The 17,559-nt window shown below is 36.8% G+C and overlaps 1 protein-coding gene across 23 annotated transcripts in view; it reads right to left on the bottom strand.

Annotated features, from left to right (window-relative positions):
• Positions 1-3,623: 3,623 nt before the first annotated feature.
• RCOR3 (REST corepressor 3) overlaps positions 3,624-17,559 on the bottom strand; it is a 57,055-nt gene continuing 43,119 nt past the window's right edge. For 6 of the 23 annotated variants that reach the window (XM_021063869.2, XM_021063875.2, XM_021063873.2 and 3 more), the window contains 3 exons: positions 16,529-16,586; positions 6,680-6,921; positions 3,624-6,217 (listed from right to left, as the gene is read on the bottom strand). In XM_021063869.2, coding sequence (XP_020919528.1) covers positions 5,870-6,217; positions 6,680-6,921; positions 16,529-16,586 — 648 coding nt within the window. In that variant the 3' untranslated portion in view covers positions 3,624-5,869. Of the gene's footprint in view, positions 6,218-6,343; positions 6,922-7,153; positions 7,287-12,973; positions 14,972-16,528; positions 16,587-17,559 lie in introns of those variants that run through there. The other 17 variants (XM_021063872.2, XM_084978487.1, XM_084978486.1 and 14 more) reach the window with 7 other exon arrangements.

The following is a 17,559-nucleotide window of genomic DNA, read 5'->3' on the forward strand; positions in this document are numbered from 1 at the left end:
TTGAGATAGTTTTAGTAATAATTTGTCCATTTTATAAACATTTATACTTTTTTTGGCATAAAGTGTTCATAATATTCCTTTACAAATACTTTTAATTTCTTTATGTAGTGAAGATCCATCTTCCAGTCTAGATTTAATAATTTACACAATTTTTTTCCTGATCTAACAAATCTTCTATCTAACAAATCTTCTATTTTGTAGATCTTTTCAAGAAGCCACTGCTGGTTTCAGGGATTTTTCTCTATTGTTTTTCTGGTATCTGTTTCATTTAACGATGATCTTTATTTCCTCTCTTGTGTTTATGTTGGAGTTACCCTTTTCTTTCTAGCTTTTGAAGAAGAAAGCCTAGATGACTGATTTTATCTTCCTATGTCATGTAAATATTTAAAGCTACAAACTTCCTTCTTGTCACAACTTTGCTGTAGCCAATGATTTTTACATACTGTTTTTATTTACATTCAGTTCAAGATATTTTCTAATTTCTTATAACTTATTTTTTGACCCACAGCTTATTTAGAAATCTGTTGCTTAATTTCCAAATATTTGAGAATCTTCCAATTACTTTTGCTGATTTCTAGTTTCATTCTATTTGGAGAACATATTTTGGATAATCTGAACCCTTTTCCACAAATTTGTTTGTGGCACAGAATACGGTCTATTCTTGTAAATATTTTATGTGCACATGGAAAAAAATGTTTATTCTGCTATTGTTGGGTGGAACAATCTATAAATTTCAATTAGGTAAATGTAAATAATGTACAAGTCTTCTATATTTTTACTCATTTTTGGTTTTCACGTTCAATCAACTACTAAGAAATGGGTATTGAAATTACTGACTTTAATAGCAGATTTGCCTCTTTCTTCTTGCAGTTCCGTTAAGGAACCTCTTGATGAAGTGGCGCCTTTATCATTATTCAACGACCATCTCTATCTTTGACAATAATCTTTGCTTTGAAATCTTCGTCCAATATTAATATAGTCACCCCAACTTCCTATTAATCTTTAAATTGGTATATATTTATCCATTGTATTAGTTTCTATTGCGGCATAACAAATTACCCCAAAACTTAGCTCAAAACTACACTCCTTAATTCGCAGTTTCTGTGGTTTTAAGAAATCTGGGAACAGACAGCTGAGTTCTCTGATTCAAAGTCTCTCACAGTCTGCAATCAAAGTGTTAGCTGAACTCTAGTCATCTCAAGGCCCAAACAGGGGCTGGATCTACTTCCAAGCATATACAGTTGTTAGCATGATTCAGTTCCTGGCAGGTAGTTATTCTGAGGGCCTGAGTGTTTTGTTGGCAGGGGACCTGCCTCAGATACTTGTTCCCTGGGCCTCTCCAGTATGGCAGCTTGCTTCACCAAAGCATGCAGAGCATTCCACTATCAGGACAGAAATCCCAGTCTTTTAGCCTAACCACAGAAGTGACATTCCATCACTTTTGCTGTATTTGATTGGTCAGAAGCAAGGCACCAAGTCCAGTCCACACTAAGTCCAGCCCATACACAGTGGCATGAATACCAGGAAGATCTCTGCCTTGAATTCAGCATTATTTTGGGATCCTTTTGAAATGTCAATGTCTTCCTGCTCTTCCACCTTTGCGGAGTGGGGAGGTTCTTTAATTCTGTGAGCTTTTTGTCATGAATCTGTCTCTATCTGCTGGCGGCACCTTCTCTGGCTTTACAGCACTGCTAAGCATTATTTTCATTTTTGTACTTCTTGTCATTTCGCTAAGATTTGGAGAGGGAAGAAAAATAAATAAACAGAGGTACAGAGAGGTGAAGTAACTTGTCCAGTGGAGCTGGAAGAGTCACAATGGTAGAGAGAGAACTCTTCTGCCAAGTGACAAGCCCCTCAATGCTTTTGTTTTAAAATTCTCTTTTGGAAAAGGCATAGCATGCGAACAAAAATGGTCTTGGGGATAAAGGCTCCCAAATCCCGAAAATTATGAAAGCTGCTTTGGGCAGTAAGCTAGATACCTCGAGACACCTTGTGCTGTGGTCTTTTTCGGGCTCTTCTTAGTTATCAGTAACTGTACCTCATACATTTACCTAAGATTCAGTCATATAGAACAAAAAAATTAACCTTTCTTAAAATAATCCAGAGAAAAAGATGTTCTATGAAGCGCACAGGAAGACTACCCTCTACGCCATTTGCAGGGTGAGGGCTGTTCTTGGATGGCTCCAGTCCGCTTCCCAGCCCCTCTCCCTGAGACTGCTCCCCCCAATTCCAGCCTTAGGACTCTATAGCGTTCACGTCACCACACTGCAGAGAGCTACTCCTTATCAGGTCTACTTTAAACGTGGTAACGACAATTTGCAAACATCTCAATCCCACCGTAATTTCTGCTCTTCACTGTTTCTCAAATGTTCTGAGAGCAGAAAAAGGGAAGATAAAGCCTTGGCCTTTTAGACACAAAGTCACGCATCTAGGAGCATTCGTCTGATGTTTTACTCCCAAACTTCACTAAGGCAGTTGATAAAGATTTAAGTTGGGTGGAGTCAGATGTGATCTAATTTTTCCTAAGAGAAAACAGTTTATGCACCCCCACAAACACATCAAAAAATGAGGGAGTTTCTTGTAGATATTTTATAATTTAGCACTGTTCCGTAAACTTGATTCCTGGATTCTTTCTGTGTATTTATTTACATGGTAATCTTATGAATGATGCCCCTAAAATGACTGCAGCTTGAAAAACTAATACACATTCTTGTATTTCCTATAATCAAAATGTATTCATTTGTTTTGAGTTCTAAGTCAGATTATTCTTTTTTGAGGAGACCCTGACACTCCAGTATTAAGTAATCGGCAGTTATTAATATTCTTTTCACAGCAGGAAGAAACATTAAGAATATAACATATTTAATAACTAAACTTGGTACTTACAAACTACTCAACAACATTCTTTTTTTTTTGCTTTTTAGGGCTGCACCCGTGGCATATGGAGGTTCCAGGCTAGGGGTCGAACTGGAGCTGCAGTTGCTGGCCTGTGTCACAGCCACAGCAAGGCAGGATCCAAGCTGCATCTGCGACCTACACCACAGCTCACAGCAACGACAGATCGTTAACCCACAGAGCGAGGCCAGGGATTGAGCCCCCAACCTCATGGTTCCTAGTCGGATTCATTTCCACTGCGCCACGACGGGAACTCCGCAACATTCTTAATGTAGGTGAAAAGCAAGACTGCCAGTGTTTCTACTTGTTCTCTACATCTATTCCTGAAAAGAATGTAGGCCTATATTAAGACAGAATTTGACATTCTTTCAAGTTTATTTTACATTATATTTTACTCAACCGTAAGACTATTAAGAAAAAGCTTTTATCATAACCTATCCTTATCTACATCCATATCACACTGGAATTAAATCATATAGAAAATTTTTTTTCCATTAATACTACCAGGTGTATCAAAAGTGTGATTTACTTTTAGCTTATATAATGAAAAAAATACTTGGGTGTAGATTTTTAAAAATGATAAAACTTGAAATTAATGAAATGGCCATTAAAAGGTTTTTAGGTTTTGCTTTTCTTTTTTTTATAAAAATCAGTATTTAGAATTTCACAGTGAAGAGGTCCTAAATTTTTCATACAACATGAAATTATGTGAAAATAGAAGACATAGACATCTTTAACTCTTTAATCCTTTGATTAAGCAGCAAGCATATCACTCTTCCAGGCCAAACACTGCTTAAACAAAAAAGAAAAATAATGACGTGCAAAATATTTACAAAATATGCAAAGCACACAATAAGGACATCTCACTATATACATGTGTCATATTACTAATGAAGCTAAGATTTTTCTACTGTGTGCTCTAGTGTACGTAAATCAAATTATAGCACATCCCTCAGATACAGCACCTCTGCCCACGGCTGGGATAGAACAGATTGTAAATGAATCACAACATACTTACAGCAGCTGGACAGATGCTGGTTCTGACCAACTTGCCTCACATATCCCACCTACTGTATACTGAAGGTCTACTGACAAGAGACAAGACAATCAAAGCTGTAGAGTAAGCACATAGGCAAGACAATCTCAATACTTTAAAACGCTTTAGATATTTTCCTTTAAGATATAGAACTGTCCCCCGTGGCTTTTAAAGTAAAAATGAGTACAAATTCTAGAATATCAAGACTTTTAAGTCGTTAAGATGATCCAGTGAGACAAAACACATCTTGGAAAAAGCTTTAGATTACGCCAGAACTTAATTAAGGTCCGAAATAGAAAGACATGAGCTAAACTTCTAAGTTAAAACCAATCAAGGGATTTAGGTCTATAGCAGCTCTTTAATGCTTTAGAACCAAAAGGAGGGACTATTTTTCCCAATATCTGGGGAATATAGGACATCTCAAAATATAAATTAGGGCCTGAGATGCTGACCATTTCGTGAAGGAGTTCTAAATGTGAGGAGAATGTGAATGTGCAAACATTTAGCTTAAGTTCCACTAGTATAGCAATCAAAGTGATCTGTCTTTGCACAGGTCATGATTCCAATATGAAATCATTGTATCAAAAATATTAGCAATACACTGTTGAAATACTATTGCTTGTAAAATATTCTTTTAGGTGCTTAATGATTATGTGTTAAACTAAAAGACTTGAAATATTTTTTGTTTCTTTATAAAAAGGGGGTCTTGGCATTTTAACAGCACAACTCTGACAATATACTGATACATCTTTAGATAGTACAGAACAAATTCTTCCATTTATTTTTTGAAATAATGTTGATGATTTAACCCTAAACCAAACCCATGAGTACAGGTCGGCTGCAAGGAATACACAAACGTATCCAAATAATACAATAGAGATTTATCCAGAAAACATCCTTTATATTAAATGCAGACCATTATTAATAAGGATGAGGGCAATTGAAAGTTCAGAACCTAAACACAAAAAGGGTATTGTAAATAAATGCTTCCATAATCACTATCTCCACATAACCAACAAAATATAATTCTCTTCTAAGCCCCCAAATGTAGCAACTACTAGTTAAAAGCAGATAGCTTTAGAAACATTAAAAAAACCAAAATTACTGTTTTTAAGGAACTTAAAGACATTGTACTTCAACAAGTTAAGTCCTCATTTATATGTAAAATTATTTTTCTGATCCTCTTATTCCTGACAGATGGCAAGTCAATGACCTTTAAGCAAGGACTCTGCACTAGGACCCTAAACTGTATGTTAAAGGGTTAGAAGGTTCAGTACATTCTTTGTGGTTTCATATAATTGCTTTGCAATTGATTAAATTGCTTTCTTTTAAAGGAATATATTTTAATTCCTTTAGAAAAAAAAGCAAGATTTTTTGGAAAAAGGGATATGCAACTATAATTTCTTAAATATGCATTAAATGAACATATGTCAAAATCTGAAATGCAGGCTATTTATTCTTGCTCTCCTAACATAGGAAAATGTTAAAAATTAAATTAAAGAAAAAAGAGAAAAAGTTCAACATCCTTAACTTACAAAACTTAAGGAGTTTCACAATTCCTAAGTCAATATTCCTGTACTAAGAGCCTTGACTATGGAGAGGCAGGAATATAAAGATCCTCAATAAAATAAATACAGTAAAGACAAAACCAAAAACCCTTGGTAGAGAGAATACTTAATCCTTTTTCTCCTTTAATGAAATCATGTCACTGACTGTATACTCTAGAAAGGAGGCTAACCCTAGGCTTTCTGTTGTATAACATTTCAGTGCGTGAGCTAAAACATTTCCTAGACATCCCCTTACGCTAGCCCCCTGCCACAGAACTAGTTTGCAGCCTCAGTATCTAGGAAGGATTATGCTTTCCTCTTTTGCATCAGTCAGATGAGCACTGGTATAATGATGGGGTACAAAGTCACTGCAGCTCTGTCCACTTTAATTTTAGTGCAGTGAGGAGGACTGTGAATCTGTCTGAATTCCGATCAGTGACGGCGGCTGTTGACCACCAACCGTGGACAACACTGGTCTTGGGTTTAGACGGGGTGGCATTGAATTAGCAGGGCGAATGAGAGGTGGTGGAGGCTGATTTAAAGTTGGCCGGGGCTGGATGAACCGGGCCTGCTGCTGGAGTGGAGGAGGCTGCCGGTGAAGAGCAGGGGCAGCAGGCAGTGTTGGACGAAGAAGTGGTGGAGGCTGGTTCAGAGTGGCAATGGGGGCTGTTGGTGTTGGAGTGGATGATGGGGCAGGAGGTGATGGACCCAGAGTCCGAGGAGCCTGTGGGGTCTGTGCCTAGAGGTGAAGAAACAAAAATACATGTATGAGATGATAGTTCCTAATGAACTTGATACAATATAGTTTGGGCTGTCACAGGAAAAACAAAACAAATCAAAACAAAACAAAAACATAACACCAGTGTTTTTTTTGGGAAGCACAAGCTTCTTTTATTTTAAACAAAACAAAAAAACCAAAAACCAAAAAAGCAACGAAGCTACCAAACAGGCATCTTTATTAGTAAACAGCTTAACACTGGAAATAAAAATAAGACTATGAAAGAACAATACACTCTCCATTCTTCTAGGATCAGAACTTAGCATGTCATTATGACTTAAGAGTCACGAGAGATGCACCACTGAGTAAGTGTATTGTCAACCTTTCATGCTCATTTAGCTAGTCCTCTGAAAAATTCTTACAGGACACACAAAATGGTGATTCCTCAACTCATATTAGCTCAAATTCCATACACAAACACACCTCCTCTTCTTCATCAGTGCTCTTCCCTGATGGCACATTAGAAGCACTTTTTGTCTCCTCCCCTAAAGTAGAAGCATCACCATTAGAAGCCTGGGTTCCTTGTTCTGCTTCCCACTCCTGCAATACCTCCTCTAAGTTAAACCGACGCCTGTAGTTTACAAAGAAGTTCTTCACTTGGCCAACAGTCTTGTTGCCAATTACATCTGCAATAGCTTGAAAATCTTTACCATATTTGCGGACACCTGGAAGGCAAAGTAAATAATACACCTGTGAAGGATCAATAAGGAGAGCTGTGTGTACTACACATCATGCACACACACAAGATACCAGCAATGAAAATCCTTTCTGATAAACTCTGCTCATTTCTCAATGCTGAGATAGAGGCTCAGATAGTAGGGTCATAGATGGAAACTATCAATTACGTCATTTCATTGAACCAGCCATTTGCCTTCAACTGAACGATCAGAAACTTACCATTTTTTACATACTCAGTTATTCTCTCCAATCCTCTCTTGAACTCTCAAATACAGTCCATTTATTGTAAAGCATTCAATTCTTTGTTCCATCCTCAATTCCACATTCATTTATTTCCCTAGTAGCCAGTCACCTAAATTTGAGCAACACCGTTTGTAAACAAAACTGGATGGGAACGAACCATTCCTTTTATCCCCTCAATGGATTGAGTGAGTAGCCACAGGGTGCCCCAGTTAAGAAAAGCATTGAAATTTTGGTCTTAACACCAACTTTGACATAATTACCTGCCTATCTTATCAAGTACCAACGAATACAAAGAAATAAGAATTTAAACATTAAAAGCAGGAGAATTATCACAATCCGAGGGGACCAAAAAAAGGGAAGCTCTTTTTCAGCGTTTGCTGGGTTTTAACTCACCTAATAGTTCTAAAGACTGTATATACGAAGGATTCCTAGCTATGCTCTGGAGCCTAAAGAATCTGGTTGTGGTAGTGACCACTTGCAGGCACGTGCTGTGCTTATCATCACTACCTTAACTATAAGAAGGACTGTACATTCAGTTGGTAAAAAAACTAACTCTTCATTATGGGAATTTTATAATGAAGGATAATATCTGATTTATGAGCTTGTGTCAACTATGCCACAGAATTTAACATGACTTTATATAACTAGATGGGTAATAATTTGCTCTGAGGGAAAAAGAAGTTCCCTGACGTATGCTAGAAAGCGATGCACTTCGCTCAAAACACAAAAGCCGTCGAAATTTTGGTTTTACAATTGATAACTGCTTTTTAAAATACCAAAAAACCTCCAAGTAACTCATTAATTAGAGATGAGTAAAGTGGGAAAAATGCTGATGTTTATGATATTAAAGTCTATAGTTTAATCCAAGCTGCCAGAAATACGGGGATTTAAGTAAACTCAGCATGCATATTGTCACAGACAAGAGATAAGGATATATTAATATCCCAGCAGAAATGCCAGATATATTCTTACTGATACCCGCTTGGATGATATACCTATTACCTTAAAGCACCAGCGTAATGACATAATTCTTCTTTTTTAATTCTGCGTTTCTTTCAAATTGAAATTGAAAGAATAAGTATTTCAAATTGGGAATAAGTATCTCTTGCTACATTCAACTTGCTAGGCTTAATGCTATGGGGAGTTCCTTTATCTCAGAGCATTTTGGGTACGAGGTCTGGCATTACTAAGCTATAACCACATCCTATTGTTAATACAAAGTTTTGGGTTTGTAAACTATGCTCATTTGCTCTTTTCTCAAAGGGAAAGACATGCGCAACAACAAAGTAATAATGATACATAAACATTATTACAATATTTTACCAATATAAATGAACTTATATTCTCTTAAATCCATGAGCTGATTTCCAGTTTGAACTTCATAACTGAATATAAATTTTAATGGTCACTAGATTAGTTTTTTTTTTCTTCCAACTATTGAGGTTCTATTGAGGGTTTGTTTGGCAATAAAAATCCAAGGTCATTTCATATTAAGAATCACTGCTATATACTCAAGTCCTTCTCTATTATACTCTGGAAAACAGCAACTCAGTTGGAGATGGCTGCACTGAAAAGCAAGCGCTAACTGGAAATCACACAGTCGTCCTGTCCGTGTGCTGATTTTCATAAGAGAGATTTAATTTACATTCTGGAAATGGCCAAACCTACTGAAAACATGAGTTTAGAAATGAAAACCTTAAGTGAATCTGGGATTAGATCTTTTACATTCTTAGCAAGAGTAAGTCTGACTCCAAGTCTGACAGTATAATAATCTTCCAAACACCTATTCGTTGAGCTAAATATATTCCAAAACTTACCACTAAGTTGTCCCCACATCTAACTCCATTTTATAACTGTTTCCTCCTCTTTTGACTCTTTTTTTTCTTTTTCTTTTGGTCTTCCGCTTTATTGTCTCTTGCTCAGTAGACTGATGGTCCTGTCACTAACACTGCTGCACTTCCAGAATTGCACCCTCCCAAACCAAAACTACTTTCTATAGAACTTTAGTTTATACAGGTACTTCGGATGTCAAGGATTTTCTTCAGCTCACCAAGGATCGGAGTCACCTAGGTAAGTTTATTATTAACTCGGGTGTGGCAGTCTTGTAGCAACTACTCTGTAAAATCTTAAGGCACAGACCACAGCGTAGACTTCTGCTGTCTAGCTGAGGATCTCCATCATGCCCTGAGACGCCATGGGCCCAAGTATTTATGCCCTTATCCTGCAGGAGGTGCAGGATGGCTGAGCCAGGACTGGAGCAGCTAGAGCTCTCCGGCAGTCTCCTCTAGATCAACAGTAGCCTCATCTGTCTGCCTCAATGTGCTATGAAAGATTTCCTAATTTTCTCTGTGAAGAAGGTTAGAAAGTACTATCCTATAAAATATGAATTACTACCAGCATTGCTGCAATGCTGAGTACATAAGAAGTACGATGGATTTTTCTCCTCTATAGGCCTTCTATTTTTCTTGCCCAAGCCACAAGAGTCACATATGGCTGACTTCTTTACCACTTTCACACTTCCAGTGATGACACTCAGCAGCATTATTTTGGCTAGAAGGTAGAATTCCTAAGCTCTGTACTATGGTTGAGAACTAAGTGAAACACCAACTGAAGACTTAACAAGACTGACTCCTTCTTCAGAAGAGTCCCCAGCTAGGCTTCTGGAGGACACCCTAGCGGAAGCAGTGTTGAGCAGCTAATTCTTTTTCTTTTTTTTTTTTTTTTTTTTTTGTCTTTTGTCTTGTTGTTGTTGTTGCTATTTCTTGGGCCGCTCCCGCGGCATATGGAGGTTCCCAGGCTAGGGGCTGAATCGGAGCTGTCGCCACCGGCCTACGCCAGAGCCACAGCAACGCGGGATCCGAGCTGCGTCTGCAACCTACACCACAGCTCACGGCAACGCCGGATCGTTAACCCACTGAGCAAGGGCAGGGACCGAACCCGCAACCTCATGGTTCCTAGTCGGATTCGTTAACCACTGCGCCACGACGGGAACTCCCTGAGCAGCTAATTCTAACAACCTATGGTATCAGAGCTACTTTAGTTCCAACTTGCACCAGGTGGAAGGGTGGTCCATACTTTTTTCACAGTTTATAAAAAACAAAGTCCCTCATTATTTCCAAGAACTGGTGCTGGAATGACTTAGGAAGTTCTTACTATAAAACTTGACATTTTTCCTCCTTCATTTTCATCATAGAGTACTGCAGATATCAGAATTTTGCTATGCTTTAAAAAAATGTTTGCCATGATAAAAATTCTAGGCATAAGAAACACAAAAATGGGAATGCTAATATTAATGAACCTGAAAACCCTAATTTGTATTCTAATGATGGGTCAACTTCCCATGGATTTCTTCATAAATATAACTTTATGATCTGCATTATATCTCATATCACAGAGTAATATTACGAGACAATAAGATAGCACAGCTATTTCTTATTAGTCATCCTATTTCCTTACGTGGAATATACTCTTGCTTTTGATGAAGTGACGTTTCACAAAAGTTATTGAAGAGTAAACAAGTCAAAATCATCTAATCACTCATTATTTCATTATGAGATAAATGTACGATACTTTTTTTTTTTTTTGGTCTTTTTAGGGCTGCACCCATGGAATATGGTAGTGTCCAGGTTAGGGATCGAATTGGAGCTACAGCTGCTGGCCTACACCACAGCCACAGAAAAGAGGGATCGAAGCCACATCTGTGACCTATTCCTCTGCTTGTGGCCAGGCTGGATCCTGAACTCACTGAGCAAGCCCAGGGACTGAGCCTGCATCCTCACAGATACTAGCTGGGTTCACAACCCTCTGAGCTACAGTGGGAACTCCATGGAGGACATTTCTAAAATCTCTTAACAAACAAACAAAACCCCAAAGTCATCTGACTGACTTATCAACAAGGGAGTTAAATACAGTGATTAAATCTCTCTCTGTTTTCGTGAAGATTTATAAAAGGCTTAGGCCCATCTGAATCATGGTTTTCAATTACACTTCCGACCTTTAGGACAAGAGGTCAATTTTCAAAGTTTAGTAGAAAAGAAGTTTGAGAGAACTCTGGAAGAGGGAAATGAGATATTTCCCAGGGAGAGGCAAAAATTATTTTCAAATTTCTGAATATCAATTGAAAGTTATAATGAAACAACATGGCTTCTACACTGGCAGATGACACCCTATAATCTTTATAATATACACTTTTAAAAGTTTTATTTGGGAATTTACATAAAAATATAACTCATTAGGATATGGTATCACGTTATCATTACATTTTATGAAAGCCCACATTTTGCAACCAGTATTCTGTACTACCCAACAACAACAAAATCAAATATTTAGAGCTTTGGCTAGAAAGACAGGAGCTTTTTGGTGGGGGGCAAGAAATAGATTTATTAAGACAGGACAGAGAGATGCAAGCGGGCAGGCAAGGCTTTGCCGACAGGAGCATTTCTAATACCATGTTTCCTGGATGTGGAGCTTAGACTTTTTTTTTTTTTTTAGATAGAAGGGATATCATAAATCTGTATTTGGTATGTTTAAAAAGTTATTTTTAAAATCTGATTTTGGACCACGAAAAAAACTAAACCCAAACCTTACACTGGCAAGCTACTTCTTGGTCTAGGCAATGAAAATTGGGGGATTTTTTTTTTTTTTTTTTTTGCCTCTTACAGCAAAATGTCTTAAAGTGGGCATGTTCTTATTAGTATAATTGGAAATATTATTTCTTCAAAACCCTATTTTTGAAATAAGAACATAGTGACATCTTGAAACTCCAGGGATGAGGTTCTTTCCTATCAACATGAGATTAATTTTAAACTCAAACCATTTCGGAACATCCATGTCTTTCCACCTCCTGTAAATCTCTTTAGGAATCCCCATTAAAGAAGGTAAAGAAGGTATCAACAGCAGTGGGACAATGATTAGTGCATTTGGGTGAGGGATAAAAATCATAATCACAGTCTCTTTCCAATGTCTAGCCTTTCTCTTCTGAACCTTCTGTCTTCTTTGCTACAAGTTAAATTCCATCCCCGAAATGTTGGGAATTTTGAATTATTAATTATTTGAGGCAAGTGCATTAGAGGGCTGAAATTATACTTTTGGTCCTCCATTCTTAAGATATCTGTTATAATAGAAGAAACTCTCTAATGCAAACAGGTGTCTTTTATTATTTATTTATTTATTTATTCTTGTCTTTTGTCCCTTTTTTTTTTTTTTTTAGGGCCGCACTCGTGGCATACGGAGATTCCCAGGCTAGGGGTCCAAGGGTCCAATCAGAGCCGTAGCTGCTGGCCTACTGCCAGAGCCACAACAACACCAGATCCGAGCCGCGTCTGCAACCTACACCACGGCTCACGGCAACACTGGATCCCCAACCCACTGAACGAGGCCAGGGATAGAACCTGCAACCGAGTGGTTTCTAGCTGGATTCGTTTCCACTGCACCACAACAGGAACTCCCAAACAGGTGTCTTTTAGATGATAAAGTATGAATCTATCTCAACCTCCTTTTGATCATTCATGTACTGGGTTATAAATTCTTATGTCTTAATCAACTACTAAATCTCTTTTTCCCCCTACTTTAAGATCAGTCTAGTTTTTTTAAAAGTCGGAGATAAAATCAAAAAGAAGACAATTTCTAGACTTCAACTTCATTTCTCCTAAAAAGGAATAAATGTATAAACTACAGGGAGAAGAAGGTAACATTTCACTGTAAAATATAACTCATTTGAACATAGTTCTGTCATTTCCTGTTTTATATGAGAAGCCAGGCAATATGAAAAAAATAAACTAAAAATTAAAGTTGACATCTTGATAAAACTAGAAAAACTTTTTATTGTTTATCTTAATGTAACACAAATATTCTAGTTGGGAGATATATATACATTTAAGAGGAGATCTAAAATTAAAATGTCAAATATTGTACATCATGCTTCTGCTCCTATACACTTTAAGGAGTAGATGTTGTATATTATAATTAAAAATTTTTTTTTTTCTTTTTGGGGCTGCACCTGTGGCATATGGAGGTTCCCAGGCAAGGGGTCTAATCAGAGCTACAGCTGCCGCCCTACACCGCAGCCATAGTAACGCTATGGATCCTTAACCCACTGAGCAAGGCCAAGGATCGAACCCACAACCTCATGGTTCCTAGTCAGATTTGTTTCCACTGCGCCATGACAGGAACTCCAAAATGTATTGTTATTTTTGGAAAATAGCTAATAATTGTCCCACTTTACATAATACACACACACACACACACACACCCCTAGGATCTAATTCCTTTCTTAATTCTTGCTTAATAAGGAATGTTCATCCTATGAATATCAAGACTGACTTTGAGATAATATCTAAAAGCACCATAAATTAGAAAAAAAAATTTACACATATATGACACAAGCTACAAACAGATATTTCATCATTAACACAAGTATGTGATGAATATAATTTGTCTTGCTGTTAACTAGTTTGTTATAATAGAAAATCTGATATTCAAGGCTGGAACAGATTATAGAAATTGTAGAACTATCATTCTTGGCAAGTAAATGAGCCTGGGGACCCTTAAAAGAGTGTGACTGTAGTTAGAACGCAGCTAGAACTAAAACTAATTAAGTCATAGATTACACAGGTAAAAACAGACAGTCTTTTCTGGTCTGAGCATGATTTTTCCCCTTCCAAATAAGGGAGAAAGCAGGGAAAATGGCTTCTTTATTTAAATATTTACTTACTATTTAAATGGTTCCTAATTAGCTAACAACAATATGAGGAGATGGTAAGTAAAGTGGGAAATGATCTTAATATATATGGGCTTTTAAGAGTTACGACAAAAAGTTTATTTAATGGTAGTGATAAATCTCACTAGTGATACTAGAGTCAACTTTTCTCTCTCCAGGTCACTGTAACAGTCAACTATAAGCAAGATAAAGTAAAGCATTTAACAAAGGAACATCCAATCAGAACATGTATGTACAATGTCTTGACTATAAAGCACTCCATAAATTAAAACATGTTAATATCAAAAACATAAATGATGTATTATTACTTCGTACAACTGAAGTGGCCATAAGAATATCACATAAAGGCTTATCATAAAGATGAAAAAGAAGAAAAAAATAGAAACAATTGCCTGCTAAGATAGGCACTTCTGATAGCAAATGATACATGTTAAAATAAAAACTGCAAGTATGTACCTTAACCACAATAAGACTCAGGCAGTGGTGACACTGCTACATGATTATACTGTTTATAAGACAGACTTCTGAGTAGTATGTAAAAATGTGGGCACATGAGGCAAAACGGCACTTTTTAATTCTCCCTAAAATGACTAGTTTAGACACAAATAGCTGTATATTATTTTATTTTATATGACAAAAAAAATCAAATAAACCCAAGATAAAAACAAAAAACCTTAAAAAACCAAACTGAAAATGAAAAATTTCAGAGTCAAAATAAATAAAAACAAAGACATATTAATAAGAGAGTGCTTTCAGAATCCTAAGAACATGAATCTTTCCATACAAATTGCTGCATTAGTGTGATTTACGGATTACTTTTTAAATGCAAAAATATAACACTGAAAATCCTTCAGCAGAGAGCAAAGTTTTTTACTATTTCTATAAATATTCTATTTTAAAAATACATATAAGCTGAAATAATGTCCGCATATCACAGCTCAACTCTACAGGTAAAACTTGCCATTGACCTCCCCTTGAATGCAGCTTTTCATAACATCCAACCCAGCCATAAGAGTCAGTGGATCCTACCACTTAAAGCAGTACTGCAGAACAGTATCAAATCCTGAGTGCTGTACCTATAGAGAAAGATTAACCCAGATTACCTAGGCGATTCTCCTGAGAAAATCCTTTCTCTAGGACAATGTCTTATACAAGAGTACACGATTAGTATACTAACCTTTAAGCAACTAAATACTGGAAAACAGCCTTAAACTCTATAGGCAACTTCCACGGTGAAAAACAGGCTTTCTATCAGTTAAGGCAATACCTCCTCATATAACTATGTTATAGCTGTAAGTCATAGTTCATCGGAAATACTAATTTTTAATCAAAAATTTAAATTGTCAGTTTCTAGTCTTAAAACAGCTATTATTGAACATTATTATGAGCTAATTAAACCTCTTTCTGACTCATTCATTCAGAGACTGAGTTCTATAATTACAGAGGTACTCAATGCACATCCAGCATTCTGCCTCTGATGACTCTGGTATTTCTATTTCCGAAAGGACTGTGTTGTGCTGCACAGGCCAGAGGGAAGGCAGACCTTACCCTGTTGGTGCTCTCCTGTGACTTTTCAAATCACACCAGACGAGTAATTCTCACTCTAATTCAAACCGCAGAGTCATCCCTTAATCAATCGTTAACTACATTATTCTCACAGCTGAATGACACTTGCACAGCATTTCTGAGTTAAACCTGTTCTCTCTGTGTGGATACTGGGAAACACTTTCAAAGGAATGCTTATACGTTTCACTGGAGCTGAACCCTCTTATAGCAGTTAACCTAGATAGAAAAGCTATTAGCACTCAACACGGAGGGCTCGGTCAGGAAGAAACAAACTGCACACCAAACTTAAAGTCGACAATCAGTCTTGCAGAAAGTCCATCTTAAAAGGAAAAAAACCCTACAACACTGAATTAAAATATACAGCTTGTTCTTCTTTAAGTAGTTAAACATAAGAAAATCCAGGTTTAAATGCTTCCAGCTTGCCCATGAATAGTCACATTATAAAAAGTGTCCTGCTATACAATTCAACAAAGCATTCTTATAAATACTGCATTTAAAATTATCATATATATATACACATATATATTTGTATCTATATATGCATATATTGATGTACCTCTTAAGTCTCTTTTTTGTATAAATATATTTAAAGTCAGGTTTCAAAATATTCAGTGGCATATTCTTTTAAGGTATGGTACACTGAAAGTTAAGCATATCATTAATATTTTCAGAACCTGACATTTATTTAACATAATCAGAGAAACCAGAAACACATAAGAGTTTATACTTTGAATGGTAAGTCATCAAAAGATACGGTAGGAATGAACCCAACTGCAGGAATCCTGAAGCAGAGGCACCCAGAGACCAGGAAACTTGGTCAAGCTCATCATCACCATCATTTACTTAGTGCTGAGAAAGCAGTACGTGCGATTCAGGACCCAAAACGCACACAGGCTCAGTACGTCACATCCACAAGTACCAAACCGAAGTCCTGGCCACCAGGACTGTGTGGTGAGCACAAGGCCCCTTTCTCATCCATTTCTAAAGGAAGGGAGGAACTATGGTGGTCCCCTTTCACGACAAGTTAAATTATTATGAACAACAATAACTGCTTATCTTTAATATACCTTGCACTGCTAGAAGCTGCTCCTCTGTGGTCCAACGGGCATTAATTTTCTGATTTGACTACAAAATTAAAGAGAAGTTTCCTAATGAGGATATGAAGACAGACATTTTCCAAAGTGCTTATTTTTTTAAAAAAACTTTTCACCACATCACAGACATGAGATTACTAAAACTCTGATTTATGAAGATTCCATTTTTTTGTAAGACTTAAACAATATATTCTGAGTTATCTTTTACCAACACAAAAAGGTAATGAAAGGGAAATGTACCAATTTGGGAGAATGAACAACATTCACACTGACGCTCTGGTCAGAGACAGTAAAACTGAGAAAATCTGTTAATCACCCATTTTCCAACTAAATGTTCCTATTAGACATTGCAGATGTTCATTTTAGCCTCGTTTTAAACATTGAAGTGACTCTGTTTTCTTCAAAGTGGATCTGTGACTTTCTCTAAAATTTCTTCTCTTCATATTTAGATTAAACCTACCCATACTCCATCAAAAATAGTCCTGTATAAATTAACATAAAACTGTAGATCAGGTTAATGCCCTAAAATATTTCTTTTAAATTTCTGACGCAGTAAGTGATCCACGATAAGAATATATTTTCCCAAAAGACCTCTTATAGTCTTCCGAAGATTTTTGTTTAAAATTTTTCTAAGTTCAAGATCTTTACTATGGCAGTATTACAACATGAAACACCTGACCAAATTCCGTTCGCGTATACCCACTGCTTAGTAATTAATCAAGGTCCTTTGGCAGCAGACGGAGAGACAGAAGTAAGCACACCAGCCTAAGAAGGTGTGCAGAAGAACCTGCCCGGATAAAGGGGCCAGTGTAATTCGCACACACGCTGGGCGAAACACAAAGAAAGACTTTCCCTGAGAAGGGATATCGAGGTCTTATCTCACTCAAAGTCTTGGCAATAATTATCACAGTACATAGAGGTTCTGGGTAATACCAACTTTCTCACCATGAGTGAACAGGTATAACTAAGCACTTGGAAGAAAGAACGAAACAAGAATTAAAAAG

The sequence above is a fragment of the Sus scrofa genome, chromosome 9, assembly GCF_054392235.1.
Source record: "Sus scrofa isolate SSC_HxYL_T2T_F1_AM1 chromosome 9, Sscrofa_HxYL_maternal_Yorkshire_Landrace_v2.0, whole genome shotgun sequence".
Taxonomy (NCBI): domain Eukaryota; kingdom Metazoa; phylum Chordata; class Mammalia; order Artiodactyla; family Suidae; genus Sus; species Sus scrofa.